Source organism: Pseudophryne corroboree, chromosome 5 (genome assembly GCF_028390025.1).
Source record: "Pseudophryne corroboree isolate aPseCor3 chromosome 5, aPseCor3.hap2, whole genome shotgun sequence".
Lineage (NCBI taxonomy): Eukaryota > Metazoa > Chordata > Amphibia > Anura > Myobatrachidae > Pseudophryne > Pseudophryne corroboree.
This window is the reverse complement of record NC_086448.1, coordinates 800390476-800415645: the sequence shown is the minus strand read 5'-3', so window position 1 is coordinate 800415645 and position 25170 is coordinate 800390476. Positions and strand designations below refer to the sequence as shown.

The 25170-nt window shown below is 41.8% G+C and overlaps 1 protein-coding gene across 1 annotated transcript in view; it reads left to right on the top strand.

Annotated features, from left to right (window-relative positions):
* COL14A1 (collagen type XIV alpha 1 chain) overlaps positions 1 to 25170 on the top strand; it is a 258070-nt gene that overhangs the window by 23139 nt on the left and 209761 nt on the right. Inside the window, exons 3-5 of the mRNA XM_063924450.1 lie at positions 9364 to 9480; positions 16615 to 16758; positions 19415 to 19489. Coding sequence (XP_063780520.1) covers positions 9364 to 9480; positions 16615 to 16758; positions 19415 to 19489 — 336 coding nt within the window. The remainder of the gene's footprint in view (positions 1 to 9363; positions 9481 to 16614; positions 16759 to 19414; positions 19490 to 25170) is intronic.

Sequence of the window (25170 nt, the reverse complement as noted above, 5' to 3'; positions counted from 1 at the left end):
AAACTTGCAATCCATTCTTCCAGCTAGGGGCGTAGCCAGAACTTTGTGGGCCCCATAGCCACATTTTGAAGGGGCCCCCCGTCCCAATGACACTTCTCTGCAGCAGTTGTTAATTTTATGCCCTATAGTCATTTTCTAAACCATAGTAGAGCCTTATTTAATGTTATGCCCCATAGTAGTGCCCTAGTTTCTTTTATGAATCGTAGTAGTGCTAAAGTCACCCTATGTCACATTTCAGAGCTGCCAGTACACATTATGCCGCACAGTACCCCCAATGCACATTATGATATATAGTGCTCCCCGTTCATATTGTGCCTCATTACAGTGTCCCAGTTCATATTATATAACATTATAATGCCCTCCAGTTCTCTTTTATACCACACTACAATGAGCAGGTCCAGGGGCATACCTAGATATATTGCAGGCCCCAACGAAAAAGTTTGAAGGGACCCCTACGTACCACCCAATGGCGAAAAATGTATATAACACATGTAACTGTGACAGGGAAGGTGGGCCCCTCTCAGCTCTGGGCCCCATAGCAGCTGCACTGCGTGCACCTATGGTAGCTACGCCCTTGCTTCCAGCAAATTCACAAAATATGCATTTTAATGTGAAAATGTTGGGGCACAGTGCAGAACCTCTGGTACACCCCTCCTACTGAATGATCATGCACTTGGGTTTAAATAGTACAATTTGCCCAATAACGACACGTCAGTTTTCTGGCGAATTTCTCTAAAAAGCTCAATAATGGGTTTAATGATGTGGGGCATGTATGTAGAGATGTTAATGATGATGTAGGACCTTTATGTTGAGGTGTTGTATGTATAGGAGAGGAGTTTTAGAACTTTCAGATGGGAGTTACAAGTGTTTTATCCAGCTTTTTACAAACTTTTGAAAGTCACTTTACACACATTTTTCTGTATTCCAAAGTGCTGTAAGGACTTTAATGTGGGAAGTGTTTTCCAACAAATTAATTAAAACTGCAAAAAGGCATATAACACCCTTTAAGAAGGTATCCAGTCTTTAGATCGACAGCACTTAGGTCGACACTCATTAGGTCGACCACTATTGGTTGACATGGCAAATTTTGACACATGAAAAGGTCGACATGCGTTTTTCAAAAAAAATTCCATTCTTTTGAACTTTTTCATGCTTTACGATCCACGTGGACTACGATTGGGAATAGTAACCTGTGCCGAGCGCTGCGGTAGCGGGGCGAGGCACCTTGCCCGAAGCATGGTGAGTGAAGCGAGTCATGCGAGGGGACACAGTGCACTAACTGGGGTTCCCAGTCACGTTACGAAGAAAACAACAACAAAAATATATTAAAAAAACTCATGTCGACCTTTTTTCATGTCGACCTAATGACCGTGTCAACCTATTTCAGGTGTCGAACTAGTCACTGTCGACCAACAGTGGTCAACCTAATGACTGTCGACCTAGTTACTGTCGACCCAATGATCCACACCCCTTTAAGAACCTCCAGTACTTTTCTTATGGCCACTAGCAACTCTCCATACTATTCTGCTATCTCAGTTGCCACTTTATTGGGGTCCAGAGTGATTTTCCCCACTTTTTCATGCTCTTCTTCTCCCAGGTTGCCTTTCGTAGAAAAGTCGCACACCCTCATTGCGAGTCCCGCCAATCAGTATTTCTAAATAAGTCTTGCGTTCCGCAGGTGTGCGCATTACCGCTATGTATGCAAGTTTGTGATGCGAGATCCTCTTTTGCAAACTCTAATTATTTCAGGCATGCACAAGAAGAGCATATGCTGAGAATTAGTCTCTTCGTACAAAGTTTATAACGAGGAACTGGAGAACAGTTTTTAAATAGACAGGGACCTTTTGAAATTTACAAATGTTTCCCAAGATCACGTTACTATAGGTGCTTTGAGGTGACTGAACACCACCAGGAATCTTACAGACGTATTATTACATGTACTAAATCATGCACATCTTGGCTCTAAGTGATCCTTCCAGTACAGGCAGGTTTCATGAATGGGATGATGACTAGACGAAGGCAAATTAATCTACCCCATTCAGCAGAAAAGGCACAAGGACATCAGAACAACGTCGCTGTTGTATTTCTGCTGCTTTGATTATGTGCCACACAAGTAGATATTGTAGGTAATAGCCAGGAGGAGCGTCTCTCACCGACGTTCCCGTTCAAACTTTTTTGAATCACGTCGCCCTACAGTATCAAAATTTTCCTCACAGCACCCCCTAGACCAAAAGTTTCCTATTGAGAAATTTAGAAAGAAATATTAAATTAAGTAAATTGTGTTTATATGTCATACTTAGGTTCCGTTGTGTGGTAGGGGACAAGATTCGCTTCTGTTTGTCCACATATTTTATGATTGACAGCCACCAGCGCTGGTTTTGCCTATTACATTGACAATAAATAATTTGAATTGGCCCTGGAACACCAACCCAGGGCCCCCTGCAAGTGTCCACACAGTTTGAGAACCACTGCACTGGGGTTAATTTTTTTTATATATATATGATAAAGACGAAACGCTAACTCCATATACTAAGATAAGCTCAAAAACTCTCATCTGTAGATTGGACTGATTTTTAGTATTGTAAAGGTCTTATATGTTTTTATGTATCTTATGTCCCATTTTTTATAGTCCAATATGCATCTTTTGATGGTATATAAACTTTTTTTAATGTGGCTTTTTAATGTGGCTACCTTTTGTATTTAAATTAAAATATTGTTATTATCTTAGACCTAAAAAACTAGGTTTGGTTTAATCTATATAGAATATCCCCCATCTTTTATTAATATTTTATTCTCCGGACCCGTTTATCTTCTAATTCAGAATATAGCAGCTTAAGCACCGTTGGTCGTTTTATCCCTATCCCTATACTGATAGATATATATATATATATATATATCATTTATATGTTTGTCAAAGATACAGTAACTCTGAGTGTGCACATATCAGCCATTCAGATCAACTTAACCATCAATTGCTTTACCTGTCACAGGTTGTTTCAGCATCTGTATAAGCCATATGCAATTTACTTAGCTGAGCGTAACTCTATATGTCTATTGCTTCTTCCCTAACTCCAATGTCTTCTCACATTTCTAATCCTATGAGCTCCATATTTATGTGCAATATGTTCCACAGCATAGCTGGATGGCTGCCAATCATGTTGGGACCTGACTCCAAATACCTGAGCTTCCACTTGAAAGCAAATTCATCCACACTATTTATCTATAGTGTAGAAAAGCTCCCGCTCTCGGATCGTCAGGATATTTCAACAAATGTATTAATCTTGTCTGCTTGAAATAGATACAGTACTTGTGACACTCCCATTATTATTTATCATTATTCTTATTTAATTATTCATGCATTTATTTATTTTTTATTAATATTTTAATTTTCTTTTCTTTTTTTTTTTAATTTTGTTTTATCATTGTTTACTTTGAGTGTTCACAAGGGTGACCAAGAACAGGTACAAAGCAAGATATGCATAAGCCAAATGTAAGCCTTTTTACAGGTAACATGAACACTATAAGCATATAAAACAAACAGTAGATAATGGGAAATGTTACTGAGAGGAGAGGAGAAAAGGGAGGGAGGGGCTCTAAGGGAAGGGAACAGGACCAAGGTTTTATTTTATTAACTACAAGAATCTCAAACTACATTTTCAGTCAATGTTTATTTTATTTTTCTTAATTTTAATTTATTTACTTTTTTTTTTTTACCACAAGAAATTAGCTTTTGTTCCACAGCCATTAAGTTCCCAATGACATAAGAGAAATTCTGCACAGGTTGGTGACTTGGAGAATAATCCCAATTTTTTTTTTCTGTGTAGATTTATGTGTTAGCTGTATGTATGTTTTTGTGCCATGCCCGCTTTTACATAGCTCGTTTAATATTGCCATAAATAAAATAAAAAAAAATAAAAAAAAAAATATATATATATATATATATATATATATATATTTTAAAAACAAAAAAACATTTATTAGCATGCATCAATAATACAGAATTTTAAATATACATTGATATCTGAATTCAAATTTAGGAAACTTTTTTTAACATATATTCATAAGTCTTAATATGTGAATATGAGGCACATTCAGCCAACATGCTAGTTATGTGAAACTGGCGGCACATGTTTATGTAGTCTATAAATTTGACAGTAGTATTGTGTTTACAAAAACGTGTCTTTCTTTGTACATACAGGTGGATTGTGTAAATTGTTATGGGCCATGGTTTGTTCTTTGTTGGTGATGGTTATTTCTGTTTTAGTAGTTGTACAATTACTTTTAGGTTCATTAGTAGAATGTTATTTTTCACAAATACATGTGTTTTGTAGCTTGTTACAAAATAATCTTTTGTTTTCTGTTCTGTTAAACTAAACTAAACCATCAATTCACCAAACTAAAACATCAATATACAAGAAGATTTTTCACAACTGCGCCTGTATGCAATGTAAAGTGTCAGAATAGTTTGTTTTAAATAAATAACACGAAGTGGTGTGTGGTATGACTATACTGGCGTTTATTCGTATAAAATTATCAGATCAAAATTCGCTTAATTATCAGGTATAGCAAAAAATTATACTTAAAAATATGTATATATTTGTAAGATAATTGAGGGTATACACAGGGTGAAAATGAAAATGAAAAAAAGAAGAAAAAAATGAAAAGATGAAAAGAGAAAAAAAAAAAAAAAAAAAATATAACTCAGTTCAAACTATTAGAATTACACCTTTATGGTGTGAAAAATTGGGAGTTATGAAAAAATGGAAGTCTCAAAGAAAAGTCTGGTGTGAGCAGAGTGTGGCGTCCCACCTCTTCTCCACCTTATCTGTGGTTTTGTACTGTCTAATACTCCAATATAAATTAAGTATTCCGGATTGACAGAAAAGTTTTTAGTTTTAATCACAGTGATGTCACAGGTGGTTCTTTTGTGCAGGTAGGCTCTCGTCCGATTGGTTATGGTGCTGCGGGGTACCCCAATGCGGATAGTGGTGGGATAAGGTGATCAAGGAGAAGGTAAATAACTTAAACCCCGGACTCCCCGCTAATACTCTTCCGTTTTGTACAGCCGGAGACGTCCGCAAACACAGGCGTCTGCCGTCTGTCACACACGGAGAGACGCGGTCATGCCTCTGGGGGGAAGGTATCACTGACTTCGGGACCCACAGGGGGACTGTCCGCCGTGAACCTTCCCTCCTACGGGGTGGTTTACCTTCTTTCCTGAGCTTGATCCCGTCGCACAATTCCACTCCTTTTTCCTCTTCCACCTGGCGGTCGGTGATCCACTCGCTGGTCTGTATCCTCTCGGCTGCGGCTCCGTTTTTCCTCCACAAAGTCTGCTGTGAAAAAATGACTGTTTCCGTCCAGAATGACTTTAAAGATACTGTTGTATTCTGCGCTGGTATTGGGGGAGTAGTGATGTGCTGCTCAGTTCCTTCTCCAACGCGTATCGACCCGTTTGGGTCTTCCTCAGGGAGTCCTTATTCTCCATCTCTGTTCCTGGCTTTTTATGCCCATACTTGATTATGTCATCAAAAGTGGGTGTGTCCATATTTTCCTCAGTAAGGCTGAAAGGATATATTGTGTCTTTGACTTTGCAACATAATAGAATTATGTATGAAGGCAATATTGTTTATTTTCAGCTGTGTGCAACATGATTGAAATCTATATTGAATGGAAAATCTCTAATAAACATCTTGTATGAATTTATTATATTGATTTTGTGAGTGATGTCTTATGATGTTAGGAATGCAAATAAAATAAAATAAAATAAATTTAAACGAATCTCTTTTGTCCTTGTTTGTTTTGCATGGAATGATTTGCCAGTAAGTATTTGGTCTGACAGGATTCATTTCTATGATTTTTTGTTCGTATATATTGTGGACTTCAATGCGGGAATATGTTGTATCTTTGACTTTGCAACATAATTTAAACAGAATTGTATTTTAAGGCAATATTGTTTACTGTGTGCAACATAATTGAAATCTTATGCTGAATGAGAGATCGTTATTAGACATCTTGTATTTATTGCACCGAATTGGAGAGGAGGAGATTTTCTGAAAAAAATAAACAAAGAGGAACTGAGGTGGATGTACACATTAAAGACACTGAGACCACAAGGCTTGAATTTAGACAATGAAGTGAGGTCAATAATTATGAACTGATAGATATCTAGAACCTCCATATCCCCGTACAACTATAATACAACTATAATAAAGGCCAGCTTGACATTAGATATGTCAATTTGCATTCCTAACATCATAAGACATCACTCACAAAATCAATATAATAAATTCATACAAGATGTTTATTAGAGATTTTCCATTCAATATAGATTTCAATCATGTTGCACACAGCTGAAAATAAACAATATTGCCTTCATACATAATTCTATTATGTTGCAAAGTCAAAGACACAATATATCCTTTCAGCCTTACTGAGGAAAATATGGACACACCCACTTTTGATGACATAATCAAGTATGGGCATAAAAAGCCAGGAACAGAGATGGAGAATAAGGACTCCCTGAGGAAGACCCAAACGGGTCGATACGCGTTGGAGAAGGAACTGAGCAGCACATCACTACTCCCCCAATACCAGCGCAGAATACAACAGTATCTTTAAAGTCATTCTGGACGGAAACAGTCATTTTTTCACAGCAGACTTTGTGGAGGAAAAACGGAGCCGCAGCCGAGAGGATACAGACCAGCGAGTGGATCACCGACCGCCAGGTGGAAGAGGAAAAAGGAGTGGAATTGTGCGACGGGATCAAGCTCAGGAAAGAAGGTAAACCACCCCGTAGGAGGGAAGGTTCACGGCGGACAGTCCCCCTGTGGGTCCCGAAGTCAGTGATACCTTCCCCCCAGAGGCATGACCGCGTCTCTCCGTGTGTGACAGACGGCAGACGCCTGTGTTTGCGGACGTCTCCGGCTGTACAAAACGGAAGAGTATTAGCGGGGAGTCCGGGGTTTAAGTTATTTACCTTCTCCTTGATCACCTTATCCCACCACTATCCGCATTGGGGTACCCCGCAGCACCATAACCAATCGGACGAGAGCCTACCTGCACAAAAGAACCACCTGTGACATCACTGTGATTAAAACTAAAAACTTTTCTGTCAATCCGGAATACTTAATTTATATTGGAGTATTAGACAGTACAAAACCACAGATAAGGTGGAGAAGAGGTGGGACGCCACACTCTGCTCACACCAGACTTTTCTTTGAGACTTCCATTTTTTCATAACTCCCAATTTTTCACACCATAAAGGTGTAATTCTAATAGTTTGAACTGAGTTATATTTTTTTTTTTTTTTTTTTTTTTTTTTCTCTTTTCATCTTTTCATTTTTTTCTTCTTTTTTTCATTTTCATTTTCACCCTGTGTATACCCTCAATTATCTTACAAATATATACATATTTTTAAGTATAATTTTTTGCTATACCTGATAATTAAGCGAATTTTGATCTGATAATTTTATACGAATAAACGCCAGTATAGTCATACCACACACCACTTCGTGTTATTTATTTAAAACAAACTATTCTGACACTTTACATTGCATACAGGCGCAGTTGTGAAAAATCTTCTTGTACTTTAAATTTCTGGAGGCTTTTGGGTTTAGCCTCCCACACGTACTGCTGCCACCCCACTATTACCTATATAAGTAGAGCGTTGGTCACAAATACAAAAATAAAACATCAATATACCCATATGAAGATTGTTAACATTTCTTTCCCACCTAATGGACTGAACTTGCAAAACTCTGTAGTGGAGTTCCGCACAAACAGGCTTTTGTATTCAACAAATAGCATGCAGTCAGCTTCTTTTTACTGTGTAAACCATGGGAAAAGGGGAAAAACAGAAAACAAGGACTGACTAGTTGTCATTGTCTAACAAAAAAAAATAATAATAGACAAAATGGAAAACAAATATATTTATTGCATATTACAATATTTCTGGACAAAAAGAATAAGTAATAAAGAGCTTTATTAATGGAAATTATTTTACATTAATAATAAAACATTGACATTTTTTTTTATTTACAGTGCTCTCCCCAGTGGAAATAAATGATAGACGCTTCCCTGTAATTAATAAAATATTTTATACTTGCAAAAATAAATTGACCATGAAAACAGTTGTAGAACAAGCTACATCAATGATTTAGACATGCGTCTTAAATAAAAAGAAAATTGTGAAAAGTATAACTGGAGAATGCTAACTAAATATTTCAAAGCGAACCTTGAGACCTGTTGAAGAAAATAAATATTATTATTATTATTATTATTATTATTATTATATTATTGTTATTATTATTATTATTATTATTGTAACAGCAGTAGTATAACTGACAATTATAGGTTATTATTAGAAGCATAAATACAAATTTAATTCTAATTTTGTTTATAAGTGATTAGAAAAATGAATCTTAAAATCACACCTCCTTAAAAGATTACTTTATGTTAAATGCACAGTCCTAAATGGAAAAGAATTCCAACTGCATATACAATGACTGTTGGAATTCTTTTCCATCAGTCATTGTATATGCAGTTGGAATTCATATACAATGACTGTTTGATCTTGCAAATGGAGGAATGGAAACTATGCAGGTTCATTAACACACACCTTTCTATAAATTCCCGGCCTTGGAGCTATTAATAATGGAGTATTTCCTCCAGCAATCCTTATCACTTGATGAACAAGATAAATAGTACAAGCCAAGTTTTCTGCTCCTGTAGTCAGAGCTGCTGATAATTCATGTAGGATCTTGCCCAGAAAAAGATTGTGCGTGATCCAAAAAAATACTCTTTCTGAATTCTCAATTATTAATAAGCAGTTTGTACAAAATTAACTTAACAGAAGGAAAGGGGTAAACAAAAAAAACATAATAATGTCATATCACGTGCAATGAATTGTTCATTACATATATATGTAAAGACAGAAAGATAAAGCAATAATTAGCATAAAGTAAACAGGAAGACACATAACAGCCAATGGCATCCTCTAAGGGTAGACAACCAATATAGCTGATTACGTTATTGTATTTTATTGAAAGGGTGTTTTTTTCCGTTACAAACTTGCATTAAAGCTCTTATAATCTCCATTAGTTCTGTGTTCTCAGTGTTGTCTGTTGATGTTCTAACCTCTAACATGACTTGTCTTGTCCTAATGTAAGATCATCTGTAACTGGTATGTCATGCGGGGAAATAATGTATGTTGGTTGGTTGGTTGTAGCGTAATAATGTGACTTATATTACATAAAGCAACAAAATGTGGGCTGTAAAGGTAACAAGAAATCTCTGACGTATGTCTGATGATGTCTGGGGTACAGTTACATTTTATAAACTCTTGACTCGTCTACTTTGCAGTGACCCCACCGACAAAACTAAGGTTCCATGTTGTATCACAGGACAGTGTTCAGATTTCATGGAAAACGTCCAAAGATAAAATAAAAGGATATAAGCTGCTTGTAACACCCAAATCAGGTAACTAAAGACAGCCAGTTGTTACTATAGTCATATAGTAATATTGTTACTATAGTCATATAGTAATATTGTTACTATAGTCATATAGTAATATAAGTATATAAGCTTTCTAATGTACTGTTCTATCTATCTATCTATCTATCTATCTATCTATCTATCTATCTATCTATCTATCTATCTATCGGGTTGGGTATGGGATACAACTAAACTAACCCAAACCCATCCTTCCTGTAGCCTAACCCTTACCCCCCATCCCACAGCCAGTTCTACCCTGACGCCTTAACTGACCTAAGGAAAGTCTGTAGTTTACTTGGAATGAGGCTGGAATCCAAATGTTAGACTGTGGGGGGTGGGTTAGGGTTAGGCTGAGTGCAGGGCCAGTTCGAGCCCTTTTTGCGCCCCAGGCAGGACATAGGGGCGTGGCTTCATACAGGGGGCATGGTCAGTTACGCCCCCTGTACAGTAGTAGCGCTGCTGAAATGCTGAGCGGTGCGCGATGACGTCATTGCGCACCGCCCAGCACAGGTCCTCTCCACAAAGGGAAACTAGCCGCATAGCATCTAGTTCCCTTTGTGGAGAGGACCTTTGCTGGGCGGTGCGCGATGACGTCATCGCGCACCGCACAGTACAGGTCCTCTCCACGAAGGGAAACTACGCGTCTAGTTCCCTGACGCCCTTCACAGCGGGACACAGCGGGGGGCACAGCACTGCAGTAGTGAATCTTGCCATGGTGCGGCGCCCTCCGGATGGCGCCGGCGCCCTCCGGATGGCGCCCTCCGGAAGGCGACGCCCCGGGCAAAAGTCCTGCTTTCCCGTGGCAAGATCCGCTTCTGGCTGAGTGTGTGTGGGGGTGTTAGGGTTAGGCTGCAAGAGGAGAGGGTTAGGCTGCGGGAAGGGAGGTTAAGGGTTAGGCTACAGGAAGGATGAGTTTGGGTTAGGGTCTGGGACTCAGGGTCGACAGTGTCTAGGTCAACACCCATTGGTCGACAGTGAGTATCTCGACACAGGAAATAGGTCAACACAGCCATTAGGTCGACATGAGTTTTTTAATGTTTTTTTTATATCGTTTTGTTCGTAAAGTGACCAGGAACCCCAGTTAGTGCACCGTGTCCCCTTGCATGGCTCTTTGCGCTCGCCAGGCTCTAGGCAAGGTTACCGCTCCCAGTTGTAGTCCACGTGGATTGTAAAGTATGAAAAGGTTAAAAAAAGAAAAGAAAAAAATGTGAAAAACTCATGTCGCCCTTTTTCCATGTCAGCCTTGTTCACGTCGACCTGATGGCCGCGTCGACCTATTTCCTATGTCGACCTGCTCACTGTCGACCAGTGGGTGTCGACCAAGACACTGTCAACGTAGAGTCCGGATACCGAACTGGCCCACCGGAGTACAGGGGAAATCCCCGGTAGGCGCCACCTCCTTCCCTAGGGATCAAGTTCCAGAATAATACATTATACTTATGTTACCTTATACTGCACAGAACTATGGTGTTATTTCGACAGTGTTATTTCTACACTACTGTTAATAATCCGGTACATTATCCTGCATGCACAAGCAGTATTTATTATATATACAGTATATTTTTAAAGGGGCTCAGACCATGCACTCACTAATGGTTAGCCAAACCTCCGTGGAGGCTGGCCACACTCTCTTTTGGTGACTGGCCACACCCCTAAACATGGACCCCTACCACCTCATTTTTCCAGTGGGCCCTTCATGAGCTAGTCCGACATTGTATGGTGGCCTAGATGTGCACTAATCAGGACCTACAAAATAGGTTAGAGACTTGGTGTTGGGACCAGGTGAGTGCCAATTTTTTTGGTCCCAGAATAATGACCCCTGGACTGAAGCTCTGAGCTGAAACAAGGTACAGCATCTGGTGAGAATTTCGACAATCAGAATATCTACATGGACATTATACTTATCCACTTACAGAAATGGAGACAGAATATCTGATGTAAAAGTGGGTGAGAACCTGGAATCCAGTGACCATCATGCAGTATTGTTCATCATAAAGACAGAGACCGACTCAACCCGTACAAAAACAAAGATGTAAGATTTTAGGAAAGCTGATTTTGTACGGATGGTATAATGTGTAAGTGATTCTTTGGCAGAGTGTAGGAACTTGGAAGCAGTGCAGGAGAGGTGGGAAAAATAAAAAAGTGCAATACTAAGAGCAACAGACCTTTTGTATTAAAAGGGTTAGGAAAAACACAATGGAATGAAAGCCAGTGTGGTTTGCAGAGGTAGCAAATATTGTGAAAGCAAAGATGGCCTTTGGAAAATATAAGCTGACGAAAATAATGAAGACAAAGAGTTGTATATTTGTTAAACAGATTCTTAAAAGGTAATCAGTTGTGCAAAGGCACGGGCTGAGGACAAATTGAACCAGTCAGTGGGCAAAGGGGGACAAACCTTTTTAAGTATATAAGCAAAAGGAGAAAAACAAAAGTGGAATAATAAGACTACAGTATTCACTACTGAAAGAGAGGGGTAGGGGCCACAGTTAAGTTGCAGGTATATTCAGAAAAATTAGTTAGAAAAAAGAAAATTTACAGAGGAGAAGGTCCTATCAGAACTCTTAAAACTGAAAGTGGATAAATCAATGGAGCCAAATGTCCAAGGATACTAAAAGAGCTTAAAGGGCTGCTGGTAGCACCATTAACAGGATTATTCAACCAGTCACTAACTACAGGAGTAATTCCTGAGGACAGGAAATGAGCAAACGTAGTCCCACTGCACAAAAGTGGAAGTAAGGAAGAGGCAAGCAACTACCGACCAGTGAGCCTTGAATCAGTAGTAGGGAAAGTAATGGAAACACTCTTAAAATATAGAGTTGTAGATTATCTCAATTCCAGCAATTTACAGGATCCCAAGAATCATAGATTTACTGGGGAGAGGTCATGTCAAACAAATCTTATTGAGTGTTATGACTAAAGTAATAGATAAGGGAGGGGGGCATAGATATAACTTATATAGACTTTAGAAAAGCTTCTGACACTGTCCCACATAGCAGATTGTTAAATAAACTTGAATGCATGGGATTGGATACTAAAATGGTTGAATGGATAAGATCTTGGTTGCAAGATAGAGAACAGAGATAAATGGAGTGCATTCTCAGGAGGAAAGTGTTACTGATGGAGTACTTCAGGGATCTGTACTTGTACCAGGGCTTTTTAACCACTTAACGGACAGGGTCAGATCACGTACGACTGCACCGCAGCTCTGTGTCCCCTAGTTTTTGACGAGGAGATCCGTTCTGCAGATGTGCATAATACAATATTTAAATATTTTAAATGATACTATAATAAAACTATATTAATTATATGAACGATTTTGAAGGTAAAAACGTCAGTTTAGTGGTTAATATTTTTTTTGTTGACATTGCAAATGGTATTGAAGGGAAAGTATGCCTTTTTGAGGATGACACAAAGGTATGCAACAGGGTAGACACACCAGGTGGGGTAAAACAAATGATTGGGGATTTAGGTAGACTAGAGGAATGGACAAGAACATGGCAATTACAGGTTAATGCCAAAAAATGCAAAATCGTGCACTTGGGTCTCAAAACTAAAAAGGCTAAATATAGTATTAATGTCACTATACTGGAAATTACTGAGGAGGAAAGGGATCTAGGAGTCACTATTGAGGTGTGTTGAAGGCAGGTAAGCAATGTAATAAAGCAATGAGGAAGGCTAGTCAGATGCTTGGCTGCATTGGGAGAGGAATCAGCAGCAGAAAGAAAGAAGTAATAATGCCGCTGTATAGGTCATTGGTACAGCCTCATCTAGAATACTGTGTTCAATTCTGGAGGCCATATCTTCAGAAGGATATTAATACATTAGAGCAGGCATTCCCAACCACGGTCCTCAAGGCACACTAACAGTGCAGGTTTTAGTGATATCCAGGCTTCAGCACAAATTACTTAATTAGTAGCTCAGTTATTTTGATTTAACCATCTGTGCCTGCAGCCTGGATATCACTAAAACCTGCACTGTTAGTGTGCGTTGAGGACCGTGGTTGGGAATGCCTGCATTAGAGACTGTACAAAGAAGGGCAACTAATATGGTGCATGGCCTACATCACAAAACATACCCAGAATGACTAAAAAATCTCAATATGTATAGTTTGGAGCAGAGACTGGAAAGGGAAAGGGGGGACATGACAGAGATTTTTAAATATATCAAGGGTTTTAACAAAGTCCAGGAGGGAAACATTCTTCACAGGAAGAGAAGTAATAGAACATGAGGACATGTGCTGAAACTAGACGGAGGGAGGTTCCGGGAAAATCTGAGGAAAAATTACTTCCCAGAAAAGGGTAGTGGACAAGTGGAATAGCCTCCTATCACAGGTGGTAGAAGCTAAGACAGTAGAGAAATTATGATTAAACAGGGTTTGATGTAACAATATGGTTAAAAAAGGAGCAGACTGGATGGGCCAAGCGGTTCTTGTCTGCCGTGTAAATTCTATGTTTCTATTAGAGATGTGCAGGTTCGGATTTACCCGGTTTTTAATGCCAGAATTAACGTGAGTTCAGAATTATCCGGATTTTTCTTATTGGCTAATCAAAACATGTGACATCCGAGAGCCATAAAGATGCTGTTTTAAGATCCAAGTAAATCCGGGTAAATCCGAACCCGCACATCTCTAGTTTCTATGAAATGTTGACATAGCATTATAATTCTAAATTTAGGCTTAGGGTTTGGCTAAAATAGTGAAAAATTCTATGTCGACATAAACTTTGGCGGTTGCTTAAGGCAACAATCAGGGGTAACTAATGAGAGGAGGGGATCCATGAGCAAGCTTCCTATGCCCTTCCCTCATGCTGGTGCATGATCAGTGAAGACTCTGGCAGACCCTACTGAGCATGCTCTGGGAAAATGGCAACGGGAGTCGCAAGGCGAGTATAGTGAATGGGTGCAGAATGGCCCTTATTCCGAGTTGTTCGCTCGCTAGTTGCTTTTAGCAGCATTGCACACGCTAGGCCGCCGCCCTCTGGGAGTGTATCTTAGCTTAGCAGAAGTGCGAACGAAAGGTTAGCAGAACTGTGCGTAAACATTTTCATGCAGTTTCTGAGTAGCTCCAGACCTACTCCTTCCTTGCGATCACCTCAGTCAGTTTAGTTCCTGCTTTGACGTCACAAACACGCCCTGCGTTCGGCCAGCCACTCCCCCGTTTCCCCAGGAACGCCTGCGTTTTGACCTGACACGCCTGCGTTTTTTAGCACACTCCCGGAAAACGGTCAGTTACCACCCAGAAACACCCCTTTCCTGTCAATCACTCAACGATCAACAGAGCGACAGAAAAGCGTTGCTCGCCCTTGTGTAAAACTGCATCGTTTTGTGTGAAAGTACTTCGCGCGTGCGTACTGCGGCCCGTACGCATGCGCAGAAATGCAGCTTTTTCAACTAATCGCCGGGCTGCGACCGAAAGCAGCTAGCGATCAACTCGGAATGAGGGCCAATGTGCGGTGTGGGCCTCCCTTTACTCAGGGGGCTGTGGGGTACATCTTACCCCCCCCCCCTTTCATATATATCCCAGTGGTGTTAATGACTATGGCGCACCTAAAATACTCAATATGTGACTCAGAGATTGTTTTTACTGTCCTCAAGGTGCCCCCACACACTCCCAGGCTAAAGGAATCAGTAGATGATGCCCCCTTTCCCCATACACACACACTTTCCTGTGTGCTGAGGTAATAAGCCTCAGGGAGCAGGCCACAGTGCTTTTGCCAACCCTACTGCTAATACATATAACTACTACGATTTGTGATTGCACGCCAACCTCCTACCTCACCACTTTCTAACTATAAATGTTTCTGGTCTTTGAGGCACAATAGTACATTGTTCCCAAAGTGACTTGTCCAACATCACAGGCAGCTGACATATGATTCAGCAAACAAATGTTATGCAAGGTTATTAGGGTCCCGGCTTCACACTATTTACTGCATCAACATCATTGTTATAGAATGAATGGGATACAATGCGTCACAGTCACAGACAACAGGTTTGTTTGAATTCTCCGTGACAGAGCAGCACAGAATGCAGAACTCAGAGCAATATTCCACATCGGTACCGGCCGTCTGCGATACTGACGCACATCTACCAGGGCATTAGTTACCAGACACATAATCTAGGCGTTTGCCCCGAGCAGTTCAAATTATCTGGCCAAATTGGCTGGTTAGAACGAGAATCTGTGGGGAGCAAATGATAATCAACCTATTGCTCCCAAATGCTGGAAAATGAAAAGTAATTGTGTTACCCTTAGTGACCAAGGGATCCGGTCTCTAGCTCGACAGTAACTAGGTCGACACTATCTAGGTCGATCACTATTGTTCGACAGTAACTAGGTCGACAGGGTTTCTAGGTCGACAGGGTCTCTAGGTCGACATGTTCTAGGTCGACAGGTCAAAAGGTCGACATGAGTTTTTCACGATTTATTTTTCTTTTTTTGAACTTTTTCATACTTAACGATCCACGTGGACTACGATCGGGAACGGGAACCTGGCCCGAAGCATGGCGAGTTAAGCGAGCCATGCGAGGGGACACGGTGCACTAATTGGGGTTCCCGATCAGTCTACGAAGAAAACGACACAAACACCCCCATTAAAAACTCATGTCGACCTTTTGACCTGTCGACCTAGACCATGTCGCCCTAGAAACCCTGTCGACCTAGTTACTGTCAACCAATAGTGGTCAACATAGACACTGTCGACCTAGTTACTATCTACCTTCCATACCACACCCAGTGACCAATCGGCTATAATTTTTTCAACGCTTCCTAGAAAATGATTGGTTGCTGTGGGAAACAACACCACTTTAGTAAATCTACCCCCTAGTTTTTCTACATGGTAAATACAGGGCTATGTTGCTGGGAACGATAGTGCATGACATTTTATGTGCGCTGTACTTCATCACATTTTAATTATGCAGAATAAAAGTACTATTTTTGGAATAAAAATTAATGAAGCATGCCAAATGGTCAGTATTGCAGATTAAACTGAAGCTCAGATGTCATATGACTTCTCGGTGCTTAGGACCGAATATTAAACGTCTCAGCCTCGACAGTATTCCATTTAAAGGCTTTTGTTATTCTGCGATGATGACAGATCACTGAGCCGATCTCCCTCTCATGTTCAGGTGGGAAAACCAACCAACTAAATCTTCAAAACACTGCGACCAGAGCCATCATCCAGAGACTCGATCCTGACCGCAGTTACGCCGTACAGGTCATCGCATTTAATGAAGACGATGAAAGCAAGCCAGTTCGGGGAGAGTTTAAAAGTACGTAACCGTGACCAGTGGTGATAGCTGATACACAGCCACATCAGCATAGATAAAGACAGGGGAATTATAATGGGAGTAATAAATCATGAGTCTAACATTACATTCAACAGTATGAAACACATTTTATGTTACTAAACCCAACTATGGGGGAGATTTATCAAAGCTTGGAGAGAGATAAAGCGGAGAGAGAAAAAGTTCCAACCGATTATCTCCTGTCATATTACAATATGCTTGGTGCAATATGGTCCTTTCATGAAGCAGTGAAAAGTGTGGAGAAGTTGTCAATGGCAACCAATCAGCTGCTACTTATCATTTTATAGAATGCACTTTATAAATGTTACCTCAACACTGATTGGTTGCCATGGGCAACTTCTCCACTGGCTCACTTTTCCGCTCTTTTCACTGCTTCATGAATAGACCTGTTTATCTCTCTCCACTTTATCTTTGTCCAAGCTTTCATAAATCACACTAATGTACATTGAGCTTTTGTTTTTATTTACTGCTTTTTTTTTTTGCACGCCATTTTTTTGGGCATAATGTCTTATGTATGAAAGTGCTGAGTAATTATGACAAAGACGCATCATTCTATATATATATATATATATATATGTATTGTGCATGTGACACAACAGGTGTTAGTGCGCAGTGCCATAATCCCTTAACCCCTTCAGTGTTGGGTTTTTGTAATTTGGTCACACCTCCCAGGGCGGGTTTTTAATTTTTTTTTACCTGCGCGTTGCCAGGGGTTTCATGCACGTTGCCAGGGGTTTCACGCGCTGTGTCATGCTTTTTGCCAGGGGTTTTATGCTCTGGGATCCATGCTCGTTGTCACGGGGAATACTCGTTGCTTTAGGGAATGCTAGTTGCCTAGGGATAGCTAGGGATGGCTATCGACCATCGATGATCTATGACTGATGTTGAATACTTTTACCATTGATGGGGGAGAACCAGATGGTTTCCCGCCATCGATGGTTCAGTGCTACTGAATTGATTTTTTTCCCCTGAAAGTGTCAGGTCACGGAGCTTAGCTCTGCCCCCTGACACGCACTAAGCCATGCTCCCTGGTCCGCCCGCATGTGTACTGTAAATCAGGGTTGACCTGGCAAAACCATTGATGGATCCATTCCAGATGGTTTTACACCATCAAGGTTATCCATCGATGGAGACCATTGATGGATAACCCACCGATGGCCATCCCCCGGGCAGCATTTGCTGGCGGGCACTAGTCCGCCAGCACCAACATCCTCTCCTCTCTCCCCCCCCCCCCCTCCCTTGTACTCCACTCGGCTGGTGGAGTTTTGCAGAATGACGTGATTGCGTCATGACGTCACGACGCGATCGCGTCATCCACCGGGCCGGCCGAACAGAGTGTAAGGAGGAGGGAGGGGGAGAGGGGGAGTAGTGGCCATTTCCGGGGTTTCTGGGGCGCAGCTGGCCCCAGAAGTTTTCCGGGCATACCACTTAAGGGGTTAACAGATATCGACATCAGTATGGTGTACCGCCGCACGGGATGCCGAAGGTCAGCATACCGACATCAGCATCCCAAGCGGCGGAATGCCGACAGAGGGGCGAGTGCAATCGTTCTGATGTGTAGCCAGCCTTAGTGAAGTGCGGTGCTAATTTATTTTCTGTTCCACCTTGTCAGTTTCTTAGGACCTTATTCAGCGCCATTCATCACGTGCAGTGTGGGCCCCGCACGTGCGCACCGTGGGAACAAATGGGCAGATGCGATCGCATCTCAGTAGCGTCTGCTACTGAATACCCCCAATAATCCACAGCTGGTGGGCATTTCAATAGGAAATCCATCGGCTGTAGCATTAGCACAAAGGCGCAGTAAGAGCTGCATAAAAACACCACCTCTACATCGGAACCACAGTAATTATACAAAGCCATTGTCATGTAAACCAAACAGAAGGAAACTACAGTAGAATATTTGCCGCATGTAATGCAGGCCTCCCCATTGCCCTCCTGCTATCAGGAGTTATATAAAACACAAATGGGGGCCTCTAGCGCTGATACGGGAAATGGGGGGTATGTAGTTTGAAGAATAACTTGTAAGCTTGCGAGCAGGGCCCTCCTACCTCTATGACTGTTAATACCCAGTTTTGTTTTATCATTGGGGGTAATTCCAAGTTGATCGCAGCAGGAATTTTTTTAGCAGTTGGGCAAAACCATGTGCACTGCAGGGAAGGCAGATATAACATTTGCAGAGAGAGTTAGATTTGGGTGGGTTATTTTATTTCTGTGCAGGGTAAATACTGGCTGCTTTATTTTTACACTGCAAATTAGATTGCAGATTGAACACACCACACCCAAATCGAACTCTCTCTGCACATGTTATATCTGCCTCCCCTGCAGTGCACATGGGTTTGCCCAACTGCTAAAAAAAATCCTGCTGCGATCAACTTGGAATTACCCCCATTGTTTCCAATTGTAAAGCAGTGGAATTTACTGTGCTCTATAAGAAACTGTTAATAAGAAAAATTTGCTGGGAGGAAATGCAGCTTTGCTCAGAGGGGGGGGTGTCGTAGAGATGATTATTATTGGGTGCACGTGAGAACTTATTCTAGAACTCATCTTAGGTCGTTACTTACATGTCACTAGTAGCCATGTAGATGTCCTCTGGCTCACCATGTGCTTGTTTTGTCTTTAGTTAAGGATCTGGAGAAGAAGAAAAAACCCAGCGCAAACCGTAAGGTGGAGAGCGAGAACATAGTACTGGCGGAAGGTATGAGCCCACGGAGCCCTGTCATCACTAGCCACCTGTCCCCGCGGCTGCCAGGTTCTGCTATTGAGGTGTCACAGTAATACCAGGAGAATTATTACAGGCAGGCTCCTGAAAGTGACATCACTTATTTCATGTTGGCACTGGTGTAAGGGCTTTCAGGTGGGAACAATTGGGGGTCATTCCGAGTTGGTCGCTCGGTAATTTTTTTCGCATCGCAGCGATTTTCCGCTTAGTGCGCATGCGCAATGTCCGCAGTGCGACTGCGCCAAGTAAATTTGCTATGCAGTTAGGAATTTTACTCACGGCTTTTTCATCGTTCTGGTGATCGTAGTGTGATTGACAGGAAGTGGGTGTTACTGGGCGGAAACTGGCCGTTTTATGGGTGTGTGCGGAAAAACGCTACCGTTTCTGGGAAAAACGCGGGAGTGGCTGGAGAAACGGAGGAGTGTCTGGGCGAACGCTGGGTGTGTTTGTGACGTCAAACCAGGAACGACAAGCACTGAACTGATCGCAGATGCCGAGTAAGTCTGGAGCTACTCAGAAACTGCTAAGAGAGGTGTAATCGCAATATTGCGAATACGTCGTTTGCAATTTTAAGATGCTAAGATTCACTCCCAGTAGGCGGCGGCTTAGCATGAGCAAATCTGCTAAAAGCAGCTTGCGAGCGAACAACTCAGAATGACCCCCAATTGTTCCTTAGTTTAAAAATTGTTACAATTTGTTTTCACAAGTTTCACTATTAAACCATTATTTTCTCTTCTTAGCTGTATGATTATAGCCATTATACCTAGTGCAATGAATACTGGGAGCCTGCAGGATTATGCTGTTTTACTGTAAGCGCTACTGTATATACTTAAACAGGATTTGTCCGTTGTCCATGCTTAAACACTACCTACTACGCCTCTACCACCTACATGCAAAATCTTTCCCATAGTGCTGCGGCCATCATTGGATCGTGATGTAATAGAATATTGGAACGCGGTGGCTTTGTCCTGTGTATGTTGTGGTTTTGCTATTTTAAAACTTTTAACTCATTGCCTTTTAGGACACATCTGTGTGCCGAGCACTTTATGGCAGCGTGCGCAGGTTCCCTTTATGTCACCTCCAGGCATACATAAAAATTCACACTGTTTGAGTGTACAATTTATATGATCACTGTAATTGAAGGACATACCTCATTTCCACTGTCGACTTCATCTTTACTCATTTACATATAGGGTGTGCGACTGGTGTCTAGAGTGCAGGGTTCTGTAAGTGGCATCACCACTGCCCCATGGTCCTTGCTTCCTTTGGGCACTCCAGGCACGCACTCTGTCATTATTACAGTCTTTAAGATCTGCCGGGCACTGCTGCAGTTATGAGTGCCAATTGCCCCGCCCCCTATGTGTGATGTCATGATGTCGTGCACAAAGAGGTCATGACCGGCACAGCTATGTTACAAATTGCAGAATCCTAAATGAGTCTCATTATACTGATACTTTGTTGTGGCTGGGAAAATTGTCTAATAATGGAGATTATATGTACAGTATGGCATTACATTGACTGAATACTGTATTTATCTCCGGGTATTCCGGATTAAGAACCATATGGGCCTGGGGCTGAAAATGTTCAAGGGCCTATAATGGAGAGGAGCTGTGGGCAGTGCTGTGTGCGTATAGCCAGTGTCATGTGGGTATGATTAGTGCTTTTTGGCAGTAGCTAGTGCGGTGTGGGAAGTGGCCAGTCCTGTGTGGGTGGGGCCGGTACTATGTAAAGGGCCCCATACACTACGACGATATGTCTGAGGCTGAAGTCGGAGGAGATTTTCCCTTGAACTCTCCCGGGAGCTTCCCGGGAGTGGTTCCATACGATTCCATGCGATTTGGTACATTTTGCATGCAATATATCTTATGCAATACCAGCCATGCCTGCGGGAACCGACATATCACGAGTGCAGCACTAACGATCTAGGGGAGCCAATCCGACCCTCACGGAAACGCGCATTGTATCGGATCGGAAACACCTTTAAAATGCCCGATTTCACCCGATATATCGGCTTGAATGCCCGAAATTGGATGAAATCGGGCATTATCGTTCTAGTGTATGGGGCCCTTTAGAGTGATCAGTTCTGTGTGTTGGTGTGACCAGTGCTATGTAGGTGTGTACAGCCTCTACACTATCAGACCCACTGTTTTTGTAATTAAATACAAATGTCAAAATTGCACAATTTTGTCAGTAAAATAGAAATACAATTTTTGAATTCTTATGATTTATGGCCGACTGTGTGGTCAGCTCATCAGTTTATCATCCTTGTTCTGCCCTCACTAAAATCTCCTCTGATTAAATTTAGACAGACAGCATAACCACTTCTACTTTTCAATAATTCAATCTATATGTAAAGAGCTAGAGAATGGTGCTTATTACAGTGTATAGTAGAGGTATTGGTGAAACTGTATATATAAATAATACAAAGCTATTACAGTGTGCACAGATATAATGCAACATACACTACACTATCAGCCCCAATGTATGCCTAAATATGTAAATGTATAAAAATTGCATTGTTGTATAACTAAAATAGAAATACAGTTTTTGTACTTATGACTTGTGGTCGACCGTTTGGCCACCTGGTGGCTGCTCATCATCGTGCTGTCATTATGATGGGCCTACTTTTATGTAGAGACCTCAAGCTGTAGCTCCATTCAGGGCCCATTTAAGAGAGAGGGGGAGGGGCTCATTCCATGCGGACCCCCTCCTCTCTGCGGTGCAGTATACTCTCTGCATGCACAGGTCTGCGGAAACATGGCACCCGCCATGTTCCCAGTGACAAATCTCTACTGCGCATGCGCAAATCACCGGGAAAATCACCCAAACCATTTCCTGAGCAATATCTTGTAAACCAGCAGCGCCAACGCAGGTCTCTGGAGAGTCGAGTAATTAAACATGGGTGCATGCATGGTGAGCGATTTGGGGCCCCCTGGACACAGGGGCCCGTGTTCAGTTATTCTATCCTATACAATAACCCAGTGGTTTCCAAACCTTTTTGAATCACGGCGCCCTAGAATATCAGAATTTTTTTCACTGCACCCCTAGACCAAAAATTTCTTATTGAGAAACTTAGAAAGAAATATTACATTAAGTAGATCGCGTTTATATGTCATCCTTAGGGTCAGTTGTGTGGTGAGGGACAAGATTTGCTTCTGTTTGGCCACATATTTTATGACTGGCAGCCACCAGCACTGGTTTTGCCTATTATATTGACCATGAATAATTTGAATTGGTCCTGGACCACCAACCCGGGGCACCCCTGCAAGTGTCCCGAGGCACCCCAGGGAGCCATGGCACACAGTTTGGGAACCTCTGCAATAACCTGTTTCCAAGATATTGTTTTCCGGTTTTACTGAAACTAAAGAACAGATAAGCTCATTAGGCCTGAGTTAGGAGCAGATTTACAAAGAGCAGATTTAGGAGCATATGGGGCTTGTGGCCTAGAATGAGTCTACGTTTCAGTGTTACCACATGTTAAATAACTAGATGAAATGTGTCTGAGAGGCTGACAGTGGTTTGAGATTAGAATAATATTTATGTTGTAAATTTAGCACTTACTGTGACACTTTCCTTTAGTGACCATTAAACTTTTGCCTAAATACCCAGAACACTGTACGTATAGACCAGAGGTTGTCAAACTTGGTCCTCGTGGGCCCACACAGTGCATGTTTTGCAGGTCTCCTCACAGAATCGCAAGTGAAATAATTAGCTCCACCTGTGGACCTTTTAAAATGTGTCAGTGAGTAATTAATACACCTGTGCACCTGCTGGGTTACCTTACCTGCAAAACATGCACTGTGTGGGCCCACGAGGACCGAGTTTGAGAACCTCTGGTATAGACGGAGTATTCTCTCTCTCTCCCTCCTATAGGCTCCCACAGCGAGTAACAGCATGTTATATCTGTAGTGGCACCCCTGTCCATGTGTAGCCACCCATCTGTTCATTAGGAACACTACAAGCCTGTCACTCCTACACTGACATCTCCAGCGCCTGAGAGTGATGCATGAAAGAGAAGCTCCCACTTACTGTCACTTGTCAGCAGCGGATGGAATTAGTAACAGAGCAGCCTGGGGGGAAACTGTTCCTTGAAGTGTCCGTGGATTAGTAATTGTCAGTCTATAAGGAACTTATTACCAGGGTCAGGGATCACTAGTGAAGGGGCAGAAATGAAGTAAACGGCCGAGGCCAGGAATCTGTGAGGTCTGTAAACACCAGGGCTACAGTGGCAAGGCAAGGTACTGCAGAAGCAGACAAGGATAGACTACAGTGTAGGCAATTGCACTCCTTTTTCTCTATACTTCTATCCAGCGACACCTAGAGGACAGACAGGGTACCGCTGATGTGCACTGGGCTTGGGAGAGACACTGCTGCAGAAGCAGTCAGTCCTCTTTCATCCCGTGTGATGAGCTGGGTGGGGAGGGATCGCACTCCCTTCTGCCAACCGGTTCTGCTACTAGCGCCCCCACTGTGCTTCACAGCCGCACATAAAATGTCATTTTAAGTATTTAATAAGGAGGGAGCCTGGCCACTTGCGATCACTTCCGTCTTTTTGGTCCCGGAATTGACGTCAGACACCCACTCTGCAAATGCTTGGACACACCTGCGTTTTCCCAACCACTCCCAGAAAACGGTCAGTTGCCACCCACAAACGCCCTCTTTCTTTCAATCTCCTTGCGATCGGCTGTGCGAATGGATTCTTCGTTAAATCCATCGCTCAGCAACGATCCGCTTTGTACCCGTATGATGCACCTGCGCAGTAGTGACCTGTTTGCTGCGCTGCGAAAATTGGCTGCGAGCAATCAACTCGGAATGACCCCCCTAGTGTGTACAATGATTTGTGTTTTGATAGTGAGTTTTATTGTAAGTGTTACAAGTGTGAGATCAAACACTGCAGAATTGTAACACAAAGAGATCAGAGACAAAGGTGTAACTTTGTGGTTGCTGCAGGGCAGAGAGAGATGTATTGTATGGTGGAGACTGTGAGGTAAATTTACTAAGATGGTAATTATATTTACAAAGGGATGTTGCCCATAGCAAATAGCAACCAATCAGATTCTACTTCTCATTTATCTAGCACCTTCTAGAAGATAATAACTGGTTGCTATGGGAAAAATCCCATCTTAAGTGGAACGCCCATCTTGGTAAATTTACCTCTGAGAGTGTCATAAAATCACAGTTACTGTCTATACGTGGAGCAATGTGATAGCAGTAAGAGGAGGGAAAGCATCTGAGCGCTGAGGCTGGGCGCCAGCGGACAGGGAGCGTTATAACCATTCACAAATAAAAAGAATATAATACATATACCGGCATAACTGGAGTCAGCACTATAGCAGGTTCCTGCCATATGGGTTTTCCAGCAATAACTTCAGTAGTTTTTGTAGTTTAAAAAAAAGAAAAACATCTTTCAGCGCTTAGTCCAGAGACAGACGTCAGACGTGACAGCTATAATAGCTATAATGACAGAGATCATTGTGAGTAAGGGAATCCGCATCCGGCGAGGTGTCAGGATAATATCCGGGAGACGTTATGACGGTAGGATCTTAGACACACTGTAACTTTGTGCGCACACACAGGAAAACCGCCGTATCACAGATCATGTGTGGTTATGTGTTTACTAAAGAACACTAGTTCTGTTTCCTATTTTATAAACTCTT